Source organism: Desmodus rotundus, chromosome 2, assembly GCF_022682495.2.
Source record: "Desmodus rotundus isolate HL8 chromosome 2, HLdesRot8A.1, whole genome shotgun sequence".
Lineage (NCBI taxonomy): Eukaryota > Metazoa > Chordata > Mammalia > Chiroptera > Phyllostomidae > Desmodus > Desmodus rotundus.
In genome coordinates this window covers 44,063,141-44,085,272 of record NC_071388.1, presented here as the reverse complement: position 1 = coordinate 44,085,272, position 22,132 = coordinate 44,063,141, and the positions used below count along the sequence as shown (strand labels likewise).

At 39.0% G+C, this 22,132-nt stretch overlaps 1 protein-coding gene across 3 annotated transcripts in view; it reads right to left on the bottom strand.

Moving 5' to 3' along the window:
* Positions 1-4,741: 4,741 nt before the first annotated feature.
* SENP2 (SUMO specific peptidase 2) overlaps positions 4,742-22,132 on the bottom strand; it is a 35,788-nt gene continuing 18,397 nt past the window's right edge. For 2 of the 3 annotated variants that reach the window (XM_024564393.3, XM_024564405.4), the window contains 10 exons: positions 21,037-21,131; positions 20,438-20,489; positions 19,722-19,785; positions 17,699-17,917; positions 15,808-15,939; positions 14,536-14,739; positions 13,673-13,752; positions 11,153-11,237; positions 7,378-7,473; positions 4,742-5,930 (listed from right to left, as the gene is read on the bottom strand). In XM_024564393.3, the coding sequence (XP_024420161.1) occupies positions 5,868-5,930; positions 7,378-7,473; positions 11,153-11,237; positions 13,673-13,752; positions 14,536-14,739; positions 15,808-15,939; positions 17,699-17,917; positions 19,722-19,785; positions 20,438-20,489; positions 21,037-21,131 (1,090 nt within the window). In that variant the 3' untranslated portion in view covers positions 4,742-5,867. The remainder of the gene's footprint in view (positions 5,931-7,377; positions 7,474-11,152; positions 11,238-13,672; positions 13,753-14,535; positions 14,740-15,807; positions 15,940-17,698; positions 17,918-19,721; positions 19,786-20,437; positions 20,490-21,036; positions 21,132-22,132) is intronic. The other variant, XM_024564399.3, reaches the window with a different exon arrangement.

The window sequence follows — 22,132 nt, the reverse complement described above, 5'->3', positions numbered from 1 at the left end:
GTGGTGGATAAAAATTGGGAGGGATACCTTAGGAGCAAGCCATCCTAGCCCCAGTCCAGACCATGCAGTCCAGTGTTCCAGGGCCTGGAAAACAAAGCCTCCTAAATTCTGGCTGTAAAAACCAGTTGGGGTGTAGTGGAAGAAGACACTTCTGGTCTCTCAGTAGAATCCACTTAAAGGGCCCAAATGGTTCTAAAACGTACCTAAACCCACTCACTCCAGGAACAACCACCAGGGCAACACCTAGAAGGTGGAATGGATGGGAAGTGAAGTGAGTGGAAATGGGGCAAGTGCTGATCATGCCTCCAGCAACCAGGCAGCAGCACTGTCACCTCACCGATCCCTCCCCCACATAGAGAGCCACAAAAAAGCAGGTTGCCCCACCTTGGTGAATACCAAAGACTCCTCCCCATACAACTTAACAGGTGCACTGAGACAGGCAGTCAAAGCAGCTCTGCTTAATACACAGAAACAAACAAAGGGAGGCTGCCAAATCGAGGACACAAAGAAATATGGCCCAGATGAAAGAATAGAACAAAACCCCAGAAAAAAATACTAAACAGAGATAGCCAACCTATCAGATGCAGAGTTCAAAACACTGGTGATAAGGATGCTCAGAGAACTCTGAGTACGGCAAAAGCATAAGGGAAGAAATGAAGGCTACAGTAGGTGAAATAAAGAAAAATCTGCAGGGAACCAACAATGAAGGGAAGGAAGCCAGGGTTCAAATTAACAATTTGGGGCAGAAGGAAGAAATAAACTTTCAACCAGAACAGAATGAAGAAACAAGAATTCAAACAAAACAAAAGAAAAAACGGAAAAAGAATAAAATTAGACTCTGGGACATCTTCAAAAGTGTCAACATCTGAATCACAGGGGTGCCAGAAGGTGAAGAGGAAAAGCAAGAAATTGAAAACTTATTTGAAAAAATAATGAAAAAATTTTCCTAACTTGGCAAGGGAAATAGACATACAAGTCCAGGAGGCACAGAGAATCCCAAACAAATTGGACTCAAAGAGGACCACACCAAGATACATCACAACTAAAGTGATAAATGTTCAAGATAAAGAATCTTAAAGCAAGAAGAGAAAAAGGCAGAGTTACCTACAAAGGAGTTCCCATGAGACAAGCAGCTGATTTCTCAAAAGATACTTTGCAGGCAAGAAGGGGCTAGCAAGCAGTACTCAAAATGATGAAAAGCCAGGACCTATAACCAAGATTACTCTATCCAGAAAAGCTATCATTTAGAATGGAAGGGCAGATAAAGTGCTTCACAGACAAGGTAAAGCTAAAGGAGCTCATCATCACAAAGCCATTACTATATGAATTGTTAAAGGCACTTAAATTAAGGAAAAGAAGATCCAAACTATGAACATTAAAATGACAGCAAACTCACAACTATCAACAACTGAATCTAAAAAAACAAAAACAAACTAAGCAAACAACTAGAACAGGAATGGAATCATAGATATGGAGATCATTTGGAGGGTTACCAGCTGGGAGGGGGAAAATGGGGAAAATGTACAGGGAATAAGTAGCATAAATGGTAGGTACAAAATAGACAGGGCGAGGTTAATAGTATAGGAAGTGGAGGGGCCAAAGAACTTATATGTATGACCCACGGACATGAACTAAGGGAGGGGAATGCTGGAGGGAATGAGGGTGCCAGGCGGAGGGTGGCAAAGGGAGAAAAATTGGGAGAACTGTAATAGCATAATCAATAAAATATACTTTAAAAAATGTCAATATTTATTGACATTAAATTATAGTCAAGATAAATTAAGTGGAAAGGATTATATAGCCATATATACATATCAGTCCATATTAATAATATACATGCTCAAGCATACACAACACACACTCATACACATATGAAGGAGTACATATCAAAGACCAGGATTTATACCAAATTATCAGTAAGTTATTAACTCTGGGTGGTGAGTTTATAAAATTCTTATTCTGTACCTTTTAGCAGTATTTTATTTTTCTACTATAAACACCTATTATAGGTAGAATTAAAGAAAATGTGGGTGAGTGGGGCAGGGGAGAGCAACAGGGAAAACTGGGAGAACTCTAATAAAACAATTTTAAAAATTTACAAAGAAAATGTAAGTGGGAACCGCAGACTTGAGTATTACCACGTGATCTTAAGGAGGCAGTACGCGTGCATGGTGGTGGGGTAAAGGAGGGTGCTCCCCCGGTACGTGTTTGAAGTGCATGCTTCCAAGAATTCTGTGTTGCTTCTCCTGACATTTTCTAAAGTGCTTCCATATAACAGCTCCACAGGTGTCACAGAGAAGGGCTTAATGTCCAAGTTTCAGAACTGCTAGAGTGACATGAATACATTGTGTTTACTACACATCACCTGGTACACACATTCATTGGGTCACAGAACCCTGTTTTATGTCTTACAGAGAAATATAATGGGACTTTTACTTAATGTACTTTAGGAAATGCCAGTGTAAAACCCTGAAAGATAAGGATTTTATACCACATATTTCCACCGAGCTTTGGGCTTATTTTCCTGGATTGATCATCTCAAAACAGCCCCTCATTTATCATATCTTTGTAGTCTCGAGCTTTAGTTTTGAACATAATTTGCACCTTGCTGTCAGTTCACTTAGAGCAGTGTTTTTCAAACTAGATTTCTACCCTCTAGTGGTTAGAAATCAATGTGGTCACAATGTACTTTATTTTAAATACCAAAATAAAATTCAGAGGGGAAGAAGTAATGCTTTTGTGCACATTATTTGTATGCCTGCATTGGTCACAGTACAAAATGCATTTATTACTGAGTCACAATCAAAAAAAAATTGAAAGCCACTTAATTAAAGAGATGGATTTATTGATAGATAAAATTGACACCTATTTCCAACACCCAAACCCTTTCCTTGTATATATTAAGAAAATTTAAAGAAAAAATATCAAAGCAATACAGCCAACTAGATCCCCAACGTACAAACAAGTACCAAACGTTTGTTTAATGGGTCCTTAGAGGTTTTCTCAAAGACACTATCATAAAGAAATTAGGCTGCCAATTAGTTCACAGAAGCCAATTTAAACGATGTGGATGAACTACAGTACTGAGTTACTAAATCTCTACTTCTTCATTCATATCACAGCTTCAGTGTGTCTCAAGCACACACTCCCCCCACACCCACAACCTTGGTCCCAGCACCAAGCAACCCCTCGCAGTGCTGGCAGCCACCCACCACTGGACAGGGCCGCCCCACGCTGTGCTTCGGGTTTCGGAGGAGGAAAGGCCAGAGGCTCTACCGGCCGTAGGTAGCTGAGGTAGAATACAGGGCTCTCCAGAGCATCTTCGCAAAGCCTGAGTCTGTTTCCCCGCCATCCGCATCCCGACTCCGGCACAAGGTCAAACATGACAAAGACATTTGCTCACCAGTGGTCTCTTTTTTCCACTTTAGTCCATCTTTAGGAGAGATTGCCTACTAAAGAAGATCAATGGTTCACTCCACCTTTTTTCAGAACCTCCAAACTACTATAAAATACAGGGTTATGGCAGAAGCAAGGCCTGCTTGAGTGGTCGGTAGGGTAATAATATGGGTGTGATAATTTAGTTTTAATTTGAACATTTCGCCTAAAATGTCATATGGTATGTTTGAGCGTGATATTGTTTAAACAATTACATGCTTAGGATTTTGTCATTTAAAAAGGGCGTTATTTGTGCCAGACCCTGTATTATGTCTCACCGGCTTTAATGTTGATGATTTCAATATTGCTATATACTGATACATAATGTTGATAGTCAATACCTGTTTTAAATTATGTGACTACTTTTCTCATAAACTGTTTAGATATAAAAATTCTATTAGTAACAAGTTTCTCTGCACCAGGAGACACACGCCTAGAGAAGCAGCACAGCCTAAACAAACTCAGGGTTAAGTAGAGTGCCATTTCTAACTCAACTCCCTGTTCTCATCAATGCCATCATGTCCCGGGAGATGGTGAAGAGCTACGCTGAAGAGTACGCATTAGGGGAACGCTCGGTGAGAGCTGCTCTACGAAGCCCCTCAAATGCAGTACAAATACCTTAACCCCCCGCCTCACCCACACGGCAGAACACAAACGGCCATTCCTGACAGGATTCCCCCCACGTGGAACAAACGTTAGCCAAGGCGCTAACATTCTCAGGTGAAACCTACTACTGCCCGGTGGGAACCAGGTTTTTAGTATGACTGCTGGCCCAGTAAGCCTCTTTTGGCTGCCTGGTCCCAGCATTCTCTGGCCCCACCCCAGCAGCCCCAGAAAAGGAACAGAAGCTGCAGGAAGGGTTCTCTGTGCAGCCTAACCCTGAGGGAGATGTACTACCACTGGCTCATTCTTCAATCATCACCCAGGCACATGTCCTCTGGTTTGGCCATCGAATAGGGACAGCAGTTTCAATCTGCATCACAGGCCCCAGGGCCCACACCATGTCTCAGGGAAAACTGGCCGCAAGGCACGCCTCTGTGGCCAGCAGCCTGGGCCCTCCAGATGGCAGACATGTTGATTCATAGCGAACACATGCCCAGTTTCTCCGGTCCTACCTCTTGCTTTTGTGTACCAGGCAGGACAGGTTCAGGAGTTTATTTCGGGAAAGGGTTAGAAATCATTTCAGCATATAGTTTTCAGGTTCTGCCAGGCAACCTTTTATTACGTTGGAAAAGCAACACTAGGCACTAGATCTTGCAAAATATGTTCTGACGAACTCTAAACTTTCTGAAATTAAAAATGCATAACCACTGTAAAGTTTTTAATGAACAAAAATGTTAAATACAAACTTTCATATGCAAAATAGATTATCGTATAACTGGTAACCTCAGAGCCAAGTACTAAATTTTCTTCCACAAATTTCAGTAGGGGTGGAGTGGGGGGGGTGCGGTAAATCCTAATGAGTACAAAACTTAATTTTAGCTTTCTATATAGAAAAAAAAAAAAACTTTGAGGAAAAATAGCTTTAAATTGAATAGCATCTTTTGAAATAAAACAGCTCAGGCCAGCCCTTACAATTCTGAGGTTGGTACTCTACCAGATCTGGGATGAAAATGAAAATTTAGGGTTTACGGTTATTTCAAATCCAGTTTCGAGAGTAGTCATCTCATTTCCAGAAAGGAAAGTCTCTGAAGGATGACCACGACACTCTTCTGAAGATGCCTGGATAGCCAGAGTTCCTTGGCCAGTTCCACTTTTCCATGACACAGTGCCAATGCCGCGTCTCAGGCTTCCTCTGAAAAGCAGTCAGAGCCCTACACCACGGCGTTTCTCCCCACATTTTCAAGCCTCAAAAAAAGACCTCGAGCTTCAAGTTGGCAGTTACTGCTCCAGCAATAGAGAAGTTAATTAACACTTCCTTCCTCCCTTCCTCCCCCCACTGAGTTCCCGCCCCATCTTCAATCAGGGAGTGGAAGCTTGATTAACATTCTTTTCAGAAATAAATAGTTCAAACAAGTAATTCCAAGTTAACTGTAAAAGAGCAGCAGAACAGTCACTGCCCATTATGTTTGCAAATGAGTCAGAGAATGAATACACGTGAACAAACACAGAAAAAAAACAACTCATAGAATAAATCCTGCATTTTACACATTCACAGGGGGAAAAATTCTTTAAAATAAAGTATTAATTAGTGTTTGTTCCTATGTGGGTTGAAGAGTCCAGGGCTCTGAGCAAGCATATCCTTTCAAACACGGTTGCAAGCAGCCCTCTGCATACCAAGTCAGGGCACTAGGGTGCAGGGCCTTCATGCTTGTCAGTACCTGTGACAGACCAGGCGATGCAGGGACTTTTTAACCCACAATGCATGAGGTATATGAAAATGTCCCTCCGAGAAAGAACCACCAGCAGCTAAGGGACTGGGTCGGGTGTTCTCACAGCAACTGCTGATGAAGGATTTCCCACACCATCTTCTTCCGGAAGAGAGGCATCTGGTGCTGCAAAGAATCCACCAACAACATAGACGTTACATTTCCTTGCACAGCCTCAGCAACCTCTAGGTGCAGTCATGTAAATACAGCAGGGCGCTCATATCCTTTAGGTAAGCCTTGACTTTTTACATCCTGGTACAGACTTGTGAAGCCATAAAAAAGGGTTATAGTGTTTCTTAGTGTGTACATTAGTATTTTTATATGTTAAGGAAACTAAAAGCAGGGTACAGAATTATATAATAGAGTCCAACAACCTGATAACAAAAACATATACTGAAAATGGGAATATCCAAGTGGTAGCACAATAGATATCTTTTCTACTTAAATCATGAATTCTATTTGAGTAAAGAAAAGAACACAAATCCACAGATTTCTTTCCGCCCTACGAAATGTGGCACACTGCCAGCACTGTTGGAGCAGCAACTTCTCCCCTTCACATATCAAGTCATTAGGTTCAGAAAAAATAACTGACTGTTAATGAGATGCTTTGCTTAATGTTTTTCTGCTTTAACTGATAATCACTATAGGGGCAATTTCAAAGCAGCAAACATACATGATAACTCCAAATTCACCTGTAGTTCAACTAGTCCTCTTTTTGATGAAACCAGAAGTTTGCACCTTTGAGGTTGTCCTGGTGTCTCATTATAAACAGCTGGACACACCTTCCTACAAAGTGATTTCCTACCTGAAGGGACCAGAAAGTCTTCATATGTGGATTTGTGCATTTTAAATAGCTCAAAACATGAAGTAAAAAACTGTACTCATTCTGAAACTAACCAATAGGAAGTGCCCTTTTTTAGACTGGTATTGTATTCATGCAGCGAGGGAGCCCTAGGTATTTCATGTTGCCCTGAAGCTCAGAAGGGGGTTACCAGTCCCTTTATTCAGTAAGTAGAATTTGGTAGACATCTATAAAATGAGGTCTTTTTAAGAAACATATTTTTAAAGGGGATTGTCCTCAGTTGTAAAACTGTTGAGAATCCACTATTACAAACATAAATTCTCAAGAGTTCCCAACATATTTCAATGTTCACTCAAATACAGAGCAATGGAAAACCAATAATAACTAGAACAGAAGGGAAAAGCAGTATTCATAGTTACATCTTACACTTGTGGCTTAAGTTCTCACAAAGCCTAATTTCCCCTTGCTGTTACATATTCTGACATGCCTCCTTCAGAAAAAACATCAGTAACACTCGGACAAACCAATGCACACTGGAGCTGAAAGACAGCAAATTGTCCCAATAGCACGAACGATTAGGGAGGATAAACCTGAGAGCAGGTGCAGTGACAAACCCTCACACCGGTGGGAGTGGGGCGACGGCCAAGGTTTATGGCAGCGGCTACTGCCATAAGCTACCATTATTAGGGTCTTCACATGTGCCAGGCCCTGTAACATGCTCTGAGTTTATCTTGTTTAGTAACAAGTGGATGAGGAAGGGTCTCCACTCACCTGAGTAAATGTGATAGGTTTGTCCCTAGACATATAATCTGCATATTTACAAGTAAACATTCCACAATCACTCCCATTCAACTGTTGAGGAATCTCCTGAAATTACAAAAAAAGATGAGAAGAAGAGGTAAAATTTCAACAAATGCAAACAAACTACTTTGACTTTTTCTAAATATTACTGTGGATCAACAATATTATAAGGTAAATGTTAATGTGGCAGTACACAATTAGTCTTTATGTGGCATTAAAAATCCTAACTATGACACAGAGTGTGTGACCCCACAGAAAATGTTTTTCAGAAGGAGAGACGAGAGTTTAACCCCTCCTCCCTAGCCAGAACAAGACCACCGCTTTGGACACACCCAGAGCACAAGCAGGAGAAAGACTGAAAAGCTTCTCGATAGGCTTTAACCTTTTTAGGATATCTTGCCTTGATTGCTCAGTTCTGTCCTGAGGCAAAAGTGCACCAAGAGCCAAAGCCAGTGGATTGCAAATGCACACATTCCCCAGGCCCAAGGCACTAATCTGTGCCAGCCCCTCACACACTTTGGCTCTCAGTTCCCATGAGCACAAGGTACTGAGAGTATAAGGTAGTTTGATTCCATGGCTGGAAACATACTCAATTTTTATTAAAAAAAAAAATTACTGATGATTTTTATGAAAAAAGATTGTTTAAACATGCACACTACCCATACATATGGTAGGTACTTCTTACTTTGTCCAAGCCCAGCATCTCTTACATGTGGGAGAGAAGTACAGACACCAATAGAAATATAAAAAGAATTTCGTTTTTTTCTTTTTAAAAAAATACAACCCAGCCTGGGCCCTGACCAGGAATGGGACGGGTGACCTTCTGGTCCATAGACTGGTGCTCAATCCACTGAGCCACACCAGCCAGGGCTATTTTCTTTGTTACATTTCCTAGAACACAGTATTCATCCTAGCAGACTCTCCTTTTTTTGTTTTTTTAAATATTTTTACGTATTTATATTTAGAGAGAAGAGAAGAGAGTGGGAGTGAGGGGGAGACAAACACCGATGGACTGCCTCTTGCACTCCACAATCCACGTACGTGCCCTGGCTGGGAATCAAACCAGAAACCCTTTGCGTTGCGGGATGATGCTAAACCAACTGAGCCACACCAGCCAGGGCCTAGCACACTCTTCCTGTGTCTGTGCTCTCCTCAGAAAATTCCAAAGTTTACATGTCTAATTATTCCACTTAGAAACAAAAATGCTTTTGGCTAGATGGACACAGGTTAGGGCTAAAACTGATTCATGTAGTTACTGTAAAAAGAAGCCATTAGGACTCAAAGATGCATGCATTTTTCAACCCTGAATGAGATTCAGACCTGGCCAGATCCAAAGCAGTCACAAACAGCATGCTTGACCCTTGAGGATGCATGGCATGGGACCCTTAAGAGATAAATACGGACTTCTGGTCGAGATGGAGGCATAGACATGCTTTGCCTCCTTGCACAACAGTAGACAGAATTACAACCAGATCTCAAAATCAAGTAACACCCAGAACCATCAGAAAATCAAACTGTATGGAAGTCTGACAAAAAAAGGATTTAAAGAAGCCACATTCATCCGGATGGGTAGGAGGGGCAAAAAGGTGGTGTGGCATGGAGAGGCGGTGGCAAAGGCAACACGCAGCATGGATGGTCTCACATTCACACATGGTGGATGAAAGTCAGGAGGGGTACCTTTGGGAGTGCACAATCCCCACCCCAGGCCAGACTACACAGCCCAGGGTTCCAGCTCTGGGTAGATAAACCCCCATTACCTCTGGCTGTAAAAACCAGTGGGGCTTGGGGAGGCAAAAGAAACTGATGATTTTCGCCATTTAAAGGGCCCACATGGACTTAGAATGTACCTTACTCAAACAACACAGGAGCAGCTGGAAAGGCGCCAGTTGCATACGGGAGGTGGGTGAGGTGACTAGAAGCCAGGTGAGTGCTACACAGGCTTCCAGAAGCCAGGCAGCAGCAATGTCCCCTCTCTGGGCCATCCCTCCCCTACACAGAGCCACTAAGCAGTGAAGTGGGTTGCCCCACCTTGGCAAATACCTAAGGCTCCACCCCACACAATTTACAGGTGCCTTTTCTACATAGGCCACACTACTAACACAAGGAGTAAAAGCATTTCTACCTAATACACTGAAACAAACACAGGGAGGCTGCCAAATTGAGGAGGCTAAGAAATATGGTTATAAGAACAGAACAAAACCCCAGAAAAAGAAATAAATGAAATGGAGATAAGCAATCTATCAGAGTTCAAAACATTGGTGATAAGAATGAAGGCAACAAAATAAAGGAAGAAATGAAGGTTACAATAAGTGAAATAAAGGAAAATATACAGGGAACCAACAGTGAAGGGGAGAAAGCCAGGATTAAAATCAAGGATTTGGAACAAAAGGAAGAAATAAACATTCAACCAGAACAGAATGAAGAAACAAGAATTCAAAAAAATGAGAGGCTTAGGAACCTCCGGGACAACTTTAAACGTTCTAACATCTGAATCATAGGGTTGACAGAAGGAGAAGAGGAAGAGCAAGAAATTGAAAACTGACTTGAACAAATAATGAAGGAGAACTTCCCCAATCTGCTGAAGGAAATAGACTTCCAGGAAGTCCAGGAAGCTCAGAGTCCCAAAGAGGTTGGACCTAAGGAAGCACATACCAAGGCACACCATAATTACATTACTCAAGATTAAAGATAAGGAGAGAATCTTAAAAGCAGCAAGAAAAAAGAAGATAGTTACCTACAAAGGAGTTCCCATAAGACTAGCAGCTGATTTCTCAAGAGAAACTTTGCAGGCAATAAGGGGCTAGCAAGAAGTACTCAAAATGATGAAAAGCAAGGTCCTATAACCAAGATTACTCTATCTAGCAAAGTTATCATTTAGAATGGGAGGGCAGATAAAGTGCTTCTCAGATAAGGTAAAGCTAAAGGAGTTCATCATCACAAAGCCATTATTACATGAAATGTTAAAGGGACTTAAGAAAAAGAAGATCAAAAGTATGAACATTAAAATGACAACGAACTCTCAACCAGCAACAACTGAACCTAAAAAACAAAAACAAACTAAGCAAACTAAACAACCAACTAGAACAGGAACAGAATCATAGATATAGAGATTATCTGGAGTAGTATCAGCTGGGAGGGGGAAGGGGAAGAATGGGGGAAAGGTGCAGGGATTAAGTACACACTAGTAGGCACAAAACAGACAGGGGCATGTTAAGAATAGTATAGGAAATGGAAGAGCCAAAGAACTCTTATCTGTGACCCATGGATGTGGACTAAGGCAGGGGATTGTTGGAGGAAGGGGGGTACCAGGAAGAGGGTGGCAAAGGGGGAAAAAATGGGACAACTGTAATAGCATAATCAATAAATTATACTTTATAAAAAAGAGCTAAATATACAAAATTTCCAGGTAAGTTTTTTTTTTCTCCTACCCTCTGTCCTCCCTAGATAAATATTGAACAAGAATTTCAAATTTTCATTACGGCCAACCAAGAAAAGTAGCTGACATGAACCTACTGAGTTTTTTAACATTTACAATTTAATGAATAAGATAAAAGCTAAGAAACAAACATCTTGGTTAAAAGAGTGAGAAGTGGATCATTCTTAAGATGTACATACAATGCACTTCAGGAGAACGTATGCCTAAGGGTGAATGTGTGAGGGAGGGAGGAAGGAAGGCGAGTCTAAGTAGTATCCCTCCGACAATGAATGCAACAAAGTGTCTGAAACATAGATGATCGCCACTTACATGTGGCTTCATGCTGTAGTCCGTCCACTCTGAGAGATTCAGATCAATATTTCTTTTGGTCTTACTTTCATCCTGTAAATACTGACTGAAAAAAACAACAAAGAATATAGTGATGAACCCCTGTGAAGACATTAAAATTAAACAGAACTTTGTGATGTTTAACATATGCCATTCTTAAATTCATCTCCATAAGTTTTGGTTTTAAATTTTAATTTTCAGTGTTTTTTTTTTTGCTTATAGAAATTACACACGATTTTTTAAAAATTAAAACATATAAATATAAAATGCAAAAGACCTCATAACAATCACCCTAGAATTAATTAACAGTAATATTTTGCTGTATATTCCTCTATTTCTCTACTCCACTCCTGTATATACAATTTAAAAACATATTTTGTTCTATAAAAAAAGGACTTCATTTACAACTTTTTTCTCACTTAAAAACATATAAAACAAGACAAGTGGCTTAGACTCTTAAAAAAAGAAAAAAGCTGTTACCATGAAAAACACAGAAAAGCAGGAAGACTATTCTAAATGAAAGGAGACTGAAGACATAAAATACATGCACGAACCCTGACTGGCTTCCTAGGTAAGAAAATAAATCAGAACATGAACCATAAGAGCCACACATTACGTATCGCTGATTACTAATTTTCTTAAGTGTGATAGTGACGTCGTGGTTACTTAATTTCCTCATTCTCATACTTAGGTATCGGGTGATTAATTTTATCAAATCTCCAGGGGGGTTTCAGATTTAACCCTGACATCTCAGTGCATACCCTAACCTGCACAGAAGGTAAACCTGCTTTATAGGTGGGCATGCACTTTCAATGGGAGCAGCAACATCACCCCCAGGGGTGAAAACGGGATCTCGGAAGGGAAAAATCAGGTATTTCCATGGCTTGTAGGTTTCTAAGCTCAAGTCAACAAACAAAAGTTCTCATTCCTTAATATTATTTTCTCCTGTAATGGAGAAACTAAATTTTTCTTGGGGTGGGAACAGGATGGGGTAGGGAGATAATAATCAAGTACAAAGTTGAGAAAAGCTGGAATGGGGTTATCAGAAAAGGAAGTGGGTTTCAGATATATCTATAGGAGTCAAACTCTTCATACTCTGAAAAATATTCAAGCCCTGCCTGGTGTGCCTCAGTGTGCTGGGCATCGTCCAGCAGACCGAAAGGTCACCAGTTCGATTCCCAGTCAGGGCACATATCTGGGTTGCAGGCCAGGTCCCTGGTTGGGGGTGTGCAAGAAGCAATAGGTAGATGTTTGTCTTGCACATGGATGTTTCTCTCCTTCTCTTTCTCCCTCCTTTCCCCCCTCTCTAAAAATAAATAAATAAAACTTTTTAAAAATTTCAGAAGTATAAATGTCATAGAAGTATGGGTTTTTAAATACCCTGTGATAAGCACTATACCAAACTTGCTGTATTATCCCCATGAGAACATTTCTGTGCATGTAATATATGTATATGTGCACACATAGGTATGTACATCACTGCTTTATAAACAACTTGGTGTATTTTAGGATTTAAAAAATTTTCTCTAATTTTCATTCAAGATAAACACCTATAAATGAAAACAGTAATTAAAACATTATTGAAAAAGAAAGAATTGAACTAATTAGTAACTTTTCTTCTTATCATTCATTTAACAAGTTCCTTACCAAAGTATCCTTATTAAAATTATCTTAGTATCCTTACTAAAATTAAAAAGAGTAACCTGCATTGGCTTCCAGTGAACAGCAGAGGTTCAAAACAGACTTGTCTTATGGATTTGCTGCCTCACTGTGAAATTCATGTCACCACTTTACACAGCTATGCTTTGAAGCCAGGTTTCTAGCAATTACTATTTGAAATAGTTGCCTACAAACGATATACTCTAACTTAAAAATTATCTCTGGGTTCTAAGAGATAAACTCAACCATCATAGAAAGCAGACAGACAGGAGTGGGTTTAAGAATTCAGAGAAACTGCCCTGGCTGGTGCAGCTCAGTGGATTGAGCACAGGCTGCAAGCCAAAGGGTCATCGGTTTGATTCCCAGTCAGGGCACATGCTTGGGTTGCAGGTCAGGTCCCCAGTGGGGGCCACCTGAGAGGCAACCACACATTGCTATTTCTCTCCCTCTGTTTCTCACTCCCTTCCCCTCTCTCTGAAAATAAATAAAATCTTAAAAAGAATTCAGAGAAATAATACTCCCCAGCTAAGAGTTCTAGAACATTCAGAATAATGTGTCAATCCCTAAGAAACCTAAATAAGACATATTTTACAGGATTCTAATAAGACGTATTTTACCTTATAACATATGACAAACTTGCTTTCAATGATGCTACTAGACAAGACTTCTCAGTTAAGATGAGTTACTAGGTTATTTTTAAACAAAAAGATGGATTCAAGTCAAGTCCTGAACAACTGGAAAGACAGTCTTCACCACATAGTAGACCACCACGACTAGACAGAAGGCCAGTCACCTAACAAGGGTTTAATGAGGTAACAGTGAAGTTTTTTAACCTTTACTTACAGGAGAATCTCACAGATCCTGCTGCCCTTTTGTCCCATAGAATCCAGATATTTAAGACACTTTTTTCTTAGGTCTATCACCTATAATGGAAAAATACAACATCTAGAAACAATCACAACAGGAGTGAGATTTTATATCTAAAAAGGAAAACCATCTTTGAAAAAAAATCAATACATGTATCAACATGAATGGATTTCAAAGACACAGTTTTCATAAAGTATCACAAATGATATGACCTTTATTTCTATAAAATGTATACCTGTATACTCTCATTCCTTCAGAAAGGTTTAGAAACTCAATCCCCAAATCATCAGGGGTCCTCTCAGAGTAATGAGATTTCTTTTTTCTTTTTTCTTTTTACTTTTACTTCTCTACAAGTAACCTGTACTATCTTATAAACAAAACTTATAAATAACCCATGTGTACTAAAACTCTTTCCTGTTAAAAATGAAAAGTCCTCAACACTAGCAACTCTCTATCTAAGTTGTTTGACTCGAGAACTAAGGGACTCTGTGGAGTAAGTATGCCTTTAACATTTAGTATGGACTTTCAATGGACAGAATAGGGTAGCCTTTGTTTAAGAAAATGGTCATTATCCAGGCCCTGGCTGGTGTGGCTCAGTGCACTGAGCACCAGCCTGCAAACCAAAGGGTCACTGGTTCAATTCCCAAGTCAGGGCACATGCTTGGGTTGCAGGCCAGGTTTCCAGTAGGGAGCATTTGAGAGGCAACCACACACTGATGTTTCTCCCCCTCTCTCTCACCCTTCCCCTCTCTTTAAAAATAAATAAATAAAATCTTTAAAAAAAGAAAGAAAGAAAATGGTCATTATCCAAACTCCAAAAATTAACCCTCTCAACTCACCACCAGGCTCCAGTGTACCTTCCGATGAATAGGCACCAGAATTAGTTCCTGTTCAAAGAGATTGACCCCTTTGGTCCATCTTTTCACTGCTTGGTAACCTCCAGACTTTAATTTGGGATAGAAGAAAGTACTGAATGCATGAAGTACTGGATAGCCTTGTTTTTTATTTCTTTCTACCAGAAGATTCATGTAAAAATTAATGACCTGTAATACCAAGAGAGTAAACATTGGAACATGGTGAGTACATTACCAAAACTGAATTTTTAACCTGAATGATTTAGGATTCATTAGATGATAAGAAGCCTAAAGAAGGGAAGGTACTGAAGAAGGGGATAAGAGGACGCTATGGTGGAAGATGGAAAATAAAAATGACCAGTACAAAATAGGAGGGATTAAGAAGGAATGAAATTGTCCTTTTGAAGCTTATGAGTAAGAGTCAAGCAAAGGAACTGAAGGAGGAAGTCTGCAATAATGAAAAGGTGGATGTAACCCTCCAGACACAAAAAATGCAGAAATAGTAACTGGAAGTAAATTTTACTATATATGAACTATACCTCAATTAAAAAATATTAACTGGAAGGACTATACCAAAACATTAATATTTTATTAATTCAATGGTAGCACTTTTGAACCATTCTTTACCTTTTCCTGTACTCTCTAAGTTTTATGTAATAGATATATTACACTTCCATACTAGTTTTATAAGAACGTGTTTATATGCCGCTAGTCATGGGGGCGGGGAGCAGGAAGGAAGGCAAAGAAAGAAAATGCAGCAACTGAGCAGGTGGCTAAAGGACCAACTGGAAAACTGGCAAGAACTAAAAGCTAGCTTTAGCTAAATATGTAAGGATATAAGATGACGGGCAAATTTTTGCAATTATCACTCAAATGAAATAAACAAAAAGATATATAGTAAATATATGTATATAGTGATTAATATATCCCTTTATTGTAAATAATAAAATGGCTTCTACAAGAATTCATCTAAAACAAATTGCTGCTTTCTTCCATTCATCACCTGCATCCAGGGTTTACAAAAATGTCATCGAAGATTAGTAAATGAAGTGGTGGATGAAATGAAGCAAAGATGCAAAGGAGGGAAACAATGCTAAGTAAAGGCAGCAAATAATCAGACAGCCTTTCTAAGGTTCAGATGCTTTGTTTTTAGATGTAACAAAAGCTGCTTTACTAACCCTTATGGTTAAATATCACTTTGGTTATGGACAGTAAATGGTAGCACAATGACATTAAAGGCGGGGAGAGACAACTTACTTCATCATTCAGCCAGTGATAGTTCCTCAAGGTCTGGATGTCTCCTCGAGTGATTCGCAATTTGAAAGCACTACTTAGGATCTCATCCTGTGGGCCATGACCTAACGCATTACTGATTTCCTTTTCCATGTCCTGAATTAGAAAATCCAGAGGTTGCTACTTTAATATAAAACCACTATCAGACACTAAAAGTCTGAGACTGTAAAAAGCCAATTTCACCTCTGTAACACCTGACCCCTTGAGAAAAATACATTATCAAAGATCTACTGGATTAAAGTATGAAAAGATTTAAACTTAGACTACAAAGCAGTCTTACTAAGGGTTATTAAAAATGCTAAATTATTAGTTTCTGAAAATAATTTGGTAATAATATTTATATTTAAGGTATAGTCTCAATTATCCCGCTAGCATTTACTGACCACTATGAGCCAAACATGGTGCCAGATGCCTGAAGCACATCACTGATCCCTGCTTGTGGGGAAAATATCACGATTTTACAGAAGAGGTAACAGAGAATTTAGGTTACATGCTCAAAGTCATAAGTTGCTACAAGACAGAGCTAAGACTTGAACCTAGGAGTGGCTAACTTATTAGCCTTTGCTCCTTTCAAAATACTTTATCAAAAGTATCTTCATACTTTCCTTATTTTCCTCCCACACTTTTCATTAAACACATCAAAGTAATAAATGACACTGAAGAGATCATACTGTCCATTTTGAACATGAAGTGAGTCAGTAAACAGGCAGTTAACTGGTAAACTAGGCAGCAAGCAGTCTAACACCTGAGTCCTTACTGAATAGACAGCTTCATCTAAAGAATTATGCAGATAAATGCATTTTTAAGCCAGCAGACTGAATCTATAAACCCAAAAGAAATTATTTCAGCCAAATTTTAATATTGCTTCCTCCCAACTGCACACAATTTTGTAATTTTATGGCTTTCTCTCTCCAACTGCATGCCCAATGTAGAACAAGTGCTCAAGAGATATTCCCTGGTGCTGGCCAGGTAGCTCAGTTGGTTAGAGCATCCTTCCAATATGCCAGGGTTGTGGGTTTGATCTCCAGTCAGGGCATCTATAAGAATCAACCAACGAATGCATAAATAAATGGAACAACAAACTGATGTTCCTCTCCCTCTCTCGCAAATCAATAAACAAACAAAACAAAACAAAAAGACAGCCCTGACTGGTCTGACTCAGTTGACTGAGCATCATCCCATAAAGTGTAAGGTTTGATTTCTTTCTGGTCAGGGCACATGCCTGGGTTGCAGCCAGGTCCCTGGATGGAGCACATGCAAGAGGCCACCGCCTTTTCTCCTTCCCTTCCCCTCTCTCTAAAAATAAATAAATAAAAACTTTTTTAAAAAAGAGAGATTCACTAAACAGGACTGACTACCACCTACTAAGACAACAATGAAAAAGGAGCCAAGATGTGGGCTCACCTTTAAAATGAGTTTTCAACTACTTCATTTTCTTGTTTTCTATAAGTTTTTACTATTTTCAAATGCAATAATCAACAGAAGGGGAATTTTAGTAAACCATAATCACTCAGAACTGCAATGAATTCATTCCTCATGCCAAACCCATCCTATGTATACAAAACATTTTAAGGTTAGAAAAAGACTATGATTTCTAAGAAGAATTCATTATATTCCGAGATACATGACAAGTCGTCTAGCCACATCTGTCAAACAGCAGTAACCTGACCCCTCAGGCCACCTTCACAGACCACAGTGATCAATGTAGCCAGGGATTGAACAGCCCGGAGGCCTGATTTCCTTCCTACACGTATCCTTAGCCTGGAGAAACTCTTCAAAACTGCCGCTCAAGTCTTGAATAACTGAGGTTATTTAAAAACGTATCTCTTATTCTGATCAACAGAAGAAATAATACCTCTGTAAGTTCAAGAAGGTCATCCATTTTTTTATCCCTCTCTTTGCTTGAGTAATTTTTTTCTTTTGTCTCAAGTATTGACATTTTCCTCCTGAATAAGCCATTACTTCCACTGCCCAGGCGGAGTCGGGCTGACACTTCTTCGGACAGGTCAGGTTCCAGCTGGTGTCCCCTCCTCTGATCAAAAAAGTTTCCACATTCTATTGGCTTGTTCAATGACTGTACATGTAAACATATATAATACATGAAATATAAAACAGTGACATTATCTTGAAAGAATAGAGAATTAGCAAATCCTCAAATGAGTAGATTTAGCATATTTGTTCCTACAAGAGGGACCAAAAAGTGTTCAAGAAATTAAGACTCACAGAACACCTCGGTTACAAAGCCACGAAAACAACACACATCATTTTCCCTGAAGGTAAAACAAGCAAAGTATTTTCAGTTCTCTTGGCTAAATTTTTAAAGCTTTGGTTAAAAAAAAAGTTATTAAAGTTTTAAAATAGCAAAAAATGTAACCCAAATCCCATCACTCAGAATAAACCACTGCTATCCTTATACTATGTAAACTTTTCTATTTCATCTTTTTTAAAAAAAATGTAATTATAAACTATAGAAAAATGCACAAAATATAAATTACAAAATTAACACCAATGTAATCACCATTCAGGTCAACAAGTAGAATTGTGCCAGCATCCCAGAAACTTTGATAAGATTCTTCCTTTTCATGACCCTATGTAACCCATAATACTGAATGAATCTGGTAGGCAAACTATTTTAAAATTAGGAAATTTATTTAGAAATAAAGCTTTGGACTAGTACCACACTCTCCACACACTTAGCCAATACTTTTCCCTCTAGCTAACTGCCAAATACACCAGTCCTAGGAAACCAGTAGCTGCTGGCCCTTCCCCCGGTCACAGACAGTAAAGCCTTCAGGCTTAGCAGAGCTAGAAGCAGGACGCAGTCTTCAGCCAGGTAGCACATTAGTACAGCCACCACCACCACCACCACCCCCCCATCAATCCTCTCTCAAGACTTAGTCACCCCCGCTTCTTTCAGTTTCTGTTCCACAGCCAATAAAATGATAATTAAACACAAAAGGCTTCACTCTGAGTCACTGGAAATGGGGAAATTACAGAAGGTAGTGTTCTAAGACGTATGACTTAAGACCATGGCTTAAGACTATGACTTACCCTTAAGACTAATTGTTATGAAGAAATCTAATGGGAGAAGAGAAATTTGATCAAACTGGTATAGTACACTTAACACAAAGTCCCCTACACTTCGGTATTTGTATGTAGCTAAGATATGAAATAATCTAAAACTTCAAGTTTACATTTAATTTAGCAATGTATTTCTTTCGGATATGCCATTATTGTTAAAGATGTTGGTATTGCTATGGAAATCTTTGGAACACTTCTTTTAAAAGATTTTATTTATTTATTATTTTAGAAAGAGGGGAAGAGAGGGAGAAAGAGAGGGAGAGAAACATTGATCAGTTGCTCCTCACTTGCCACCAATCGAGGACCTGACCCAAAACCCAGGCACGTGACCTTTCAGTATGCAGGACAAAGCCCAAACCACTAAGCTACACCAGTCACAGCTGGGACACTTATTATTCTAATACTTAATAGAAAAAAACCTAATTAAGCATAAGATTGATACTATTTTCAAGTAAATCTAAAATCCTGACTCTGAAAAATAAAGTCTTGAGCATCTCTCTCTCTTAGAGATGTATGGTCTTAAAGTGTTCTCTACAAGAAGCCAGGCAGCACATGTAAGGGCAGAGATGGAGGCAAACTGATCTCTCCTACAAACTAAGGTGATGCAGAGATAAAAATCTAGCAACTCAGAAGGAAGCTAAAGTTGTTTCTCTTCAATGCCTGCTTTTTCAAAGAAAACAGAATTAGGAATCAAATTAACATATCATCTTTCTTATTTTTCCTGGGCACCAAAATATTATTAGTAAGTCAGGTGAAAGAGTAAAAAGATATAAAATTTAGCTAGGGTTTCTACTTACACCTTCATTTTCAAGTCTGATTCCAACTGTCTTCTCTGTATCCAAAATTTTCCCCTTTGAATACCTAAGGGAAAAAAATATAGAGATTACAGACTGGATGATTTTAACCTGGTATGTGTCAGACTAGTTGTAGAAATAACGTATAATAATTTGCAAACAAAAATTGTCTTAAGTTTAATATAGTCCTCTAAACCAAGGGTCAGCAAAAATTTTCCAAAAAGGATTAGCTAGTATGCATGTCCTGTAGTTTGTTAAATATTTTCAACTTCCGTTAAGAGTTTAAAAGCAGCCATGAACAATAAGCAAATGAATGGGCACAACTGTGTTGTGATAAAACCTTAGTTAAAAAAAAACAGACAGGTGGACCAGATTTGGCCCATGGGCCATACATACTTTACCAACCAACCTATGCTATAAATGAACTATGATCCTAAAGCACGTAGAACTGCCTTCACTGTTCACATACTAGAGATGTCCACCACACCCACACTTGTCTAAATGGCACCTGCATCTCCCAACCCCAATGCCTAGGAGACAAAGGCGTTTCCCAAGTTACAGTGGGCATCTGACACAAAAGCTACCTATGTACCCATATATGCTGACCAGCTCCAGAGGTGAGGACAGTTCACAATTCCTTAGACATGGTTACTCATAAACAGCGTATAAAGTAAGAAAATAACGTCAAAAGAAAACTTAGAATAAACTGAACCAAGTACCTCTTTTCACTCCTTATTGGACATAGAGGCCCCCTTGTTTCAACAACTCTATCTGTGAGGACAGTAAAGAAAAAATAAAGTCTCTTCTTTATTAATCAATTTATAGCTAGAATTTCAACTTAGTTTCTAAAGTATCAAGACATTGACTTACATTGAAATGTTAGAATAATTTCCAAACAGTAGCCTCCTTACAAATCAAGTTGCTTAAAAATGCATAAATTGCTTTCTTCTTTAAATATAATCTTTAGGGTAAACTGACTGATATCTGCTCATTAGGTAAACTACCATTTAGTGGACAGCAAGTGGATAAATACAAGGAAATTAATATAAGGAATATAAAGAAATTAATTTTAGGCATATAAAATATGTACTACTACTATATATAGAAGCTAGGAATAATAACCAAGAGGTATTCTATAAATCTGCTTCATCTTAAAGTAGCTTTTTTACTAACCTACTGGTACTGGGGAAATTAGCGCCCGGGGTCTGATAAAGTTAAGGTCTGGTATACCATCTTTCACAAGCATGTCGCTTTTCAATTTCATATGCACATGAACCAAGTCCAGTATATTAAGATAGGGCTAAATCGGGAAACTCACATTGTTTTGGAACAAACTGAGTCGTCCTGACTCCATGACTCTGATCTTCCCCCCAGCCTTTGGTCTTTAATGTATCCATGTGACATCGTTGAGAACTTGGAAACACAAAAGTGAAGACAGTCAGATACAAAAGAAAAACCTACCATGAATACTCATTAGCTCTGACAAGTTTCTCCAAACAGGAGTTACTGATTATCCTGAATCATCAAATTACAAGAGGATGCCCCTGACCGTGGATTGGGCGCCGATGTTTCTCACACATTGATGTTTCTTGCCCTCTCTTTCTCCCTCCCTTCCCCTCTCTCTAAAATAAAAATAAATAAAACCTTTAAACAAAATTATGAGAGGATGCAACACTGCACCAACTGAGACTAGGGTAAAAGGACTCTAGTACTGATTCTAATATTTCAGCCAAGTTACCAACCTCCAGTTCTATCTGTAAAACTACATGTTCTCAATCCCCAGCAACACCTTGACTGAAAAATCTTTTGAGATAAAACTCAGGTTGAAAGATGGAAAATTTTACATAATACACTGAAATGGATCCTTAAACAACACATTAGAAGCAGGAATGTTAGAAACAAAATAGGCTGACACGACAAAACCAATAGTTCATGAAGTACTCCGCTGCTTTCAATAGTGGCTATTCAAAATGGAAAAAATATTAGCATTCTGACTGACAGAAGTTCACAACCAAAATTAAAATTCCCAGATAAATATTCCTTTGTTATTTCTGCAGTCAACAAGCTAGACAGTCTTGTGAATTTTTCACCTTCAACTTGCTGTTACATAATTTCTGGGACACCACTCTGTGTATTCTTATGTGTTAAAATAATCAAGTGTACCGCAATCCTGACCTCGCATATTCTTTGTCCCCTTTTTACAAGTGAATATAAGGCCAAACATCAACTCCTCTGTCATTCTCATCATTTGCTCAAATCATTAGAGTATTTAATTAACAAGGAGTCTTTTTTTTTTTTTAAATATATTTATTGATTATGCTATTACAGTTGTCCCATTCCCCCCCCACTCCACTCCATCCTGCCCAACCCCCTCCCTCCCACATTCCCCCCCCCATAGTTCATGTCCATGGGTC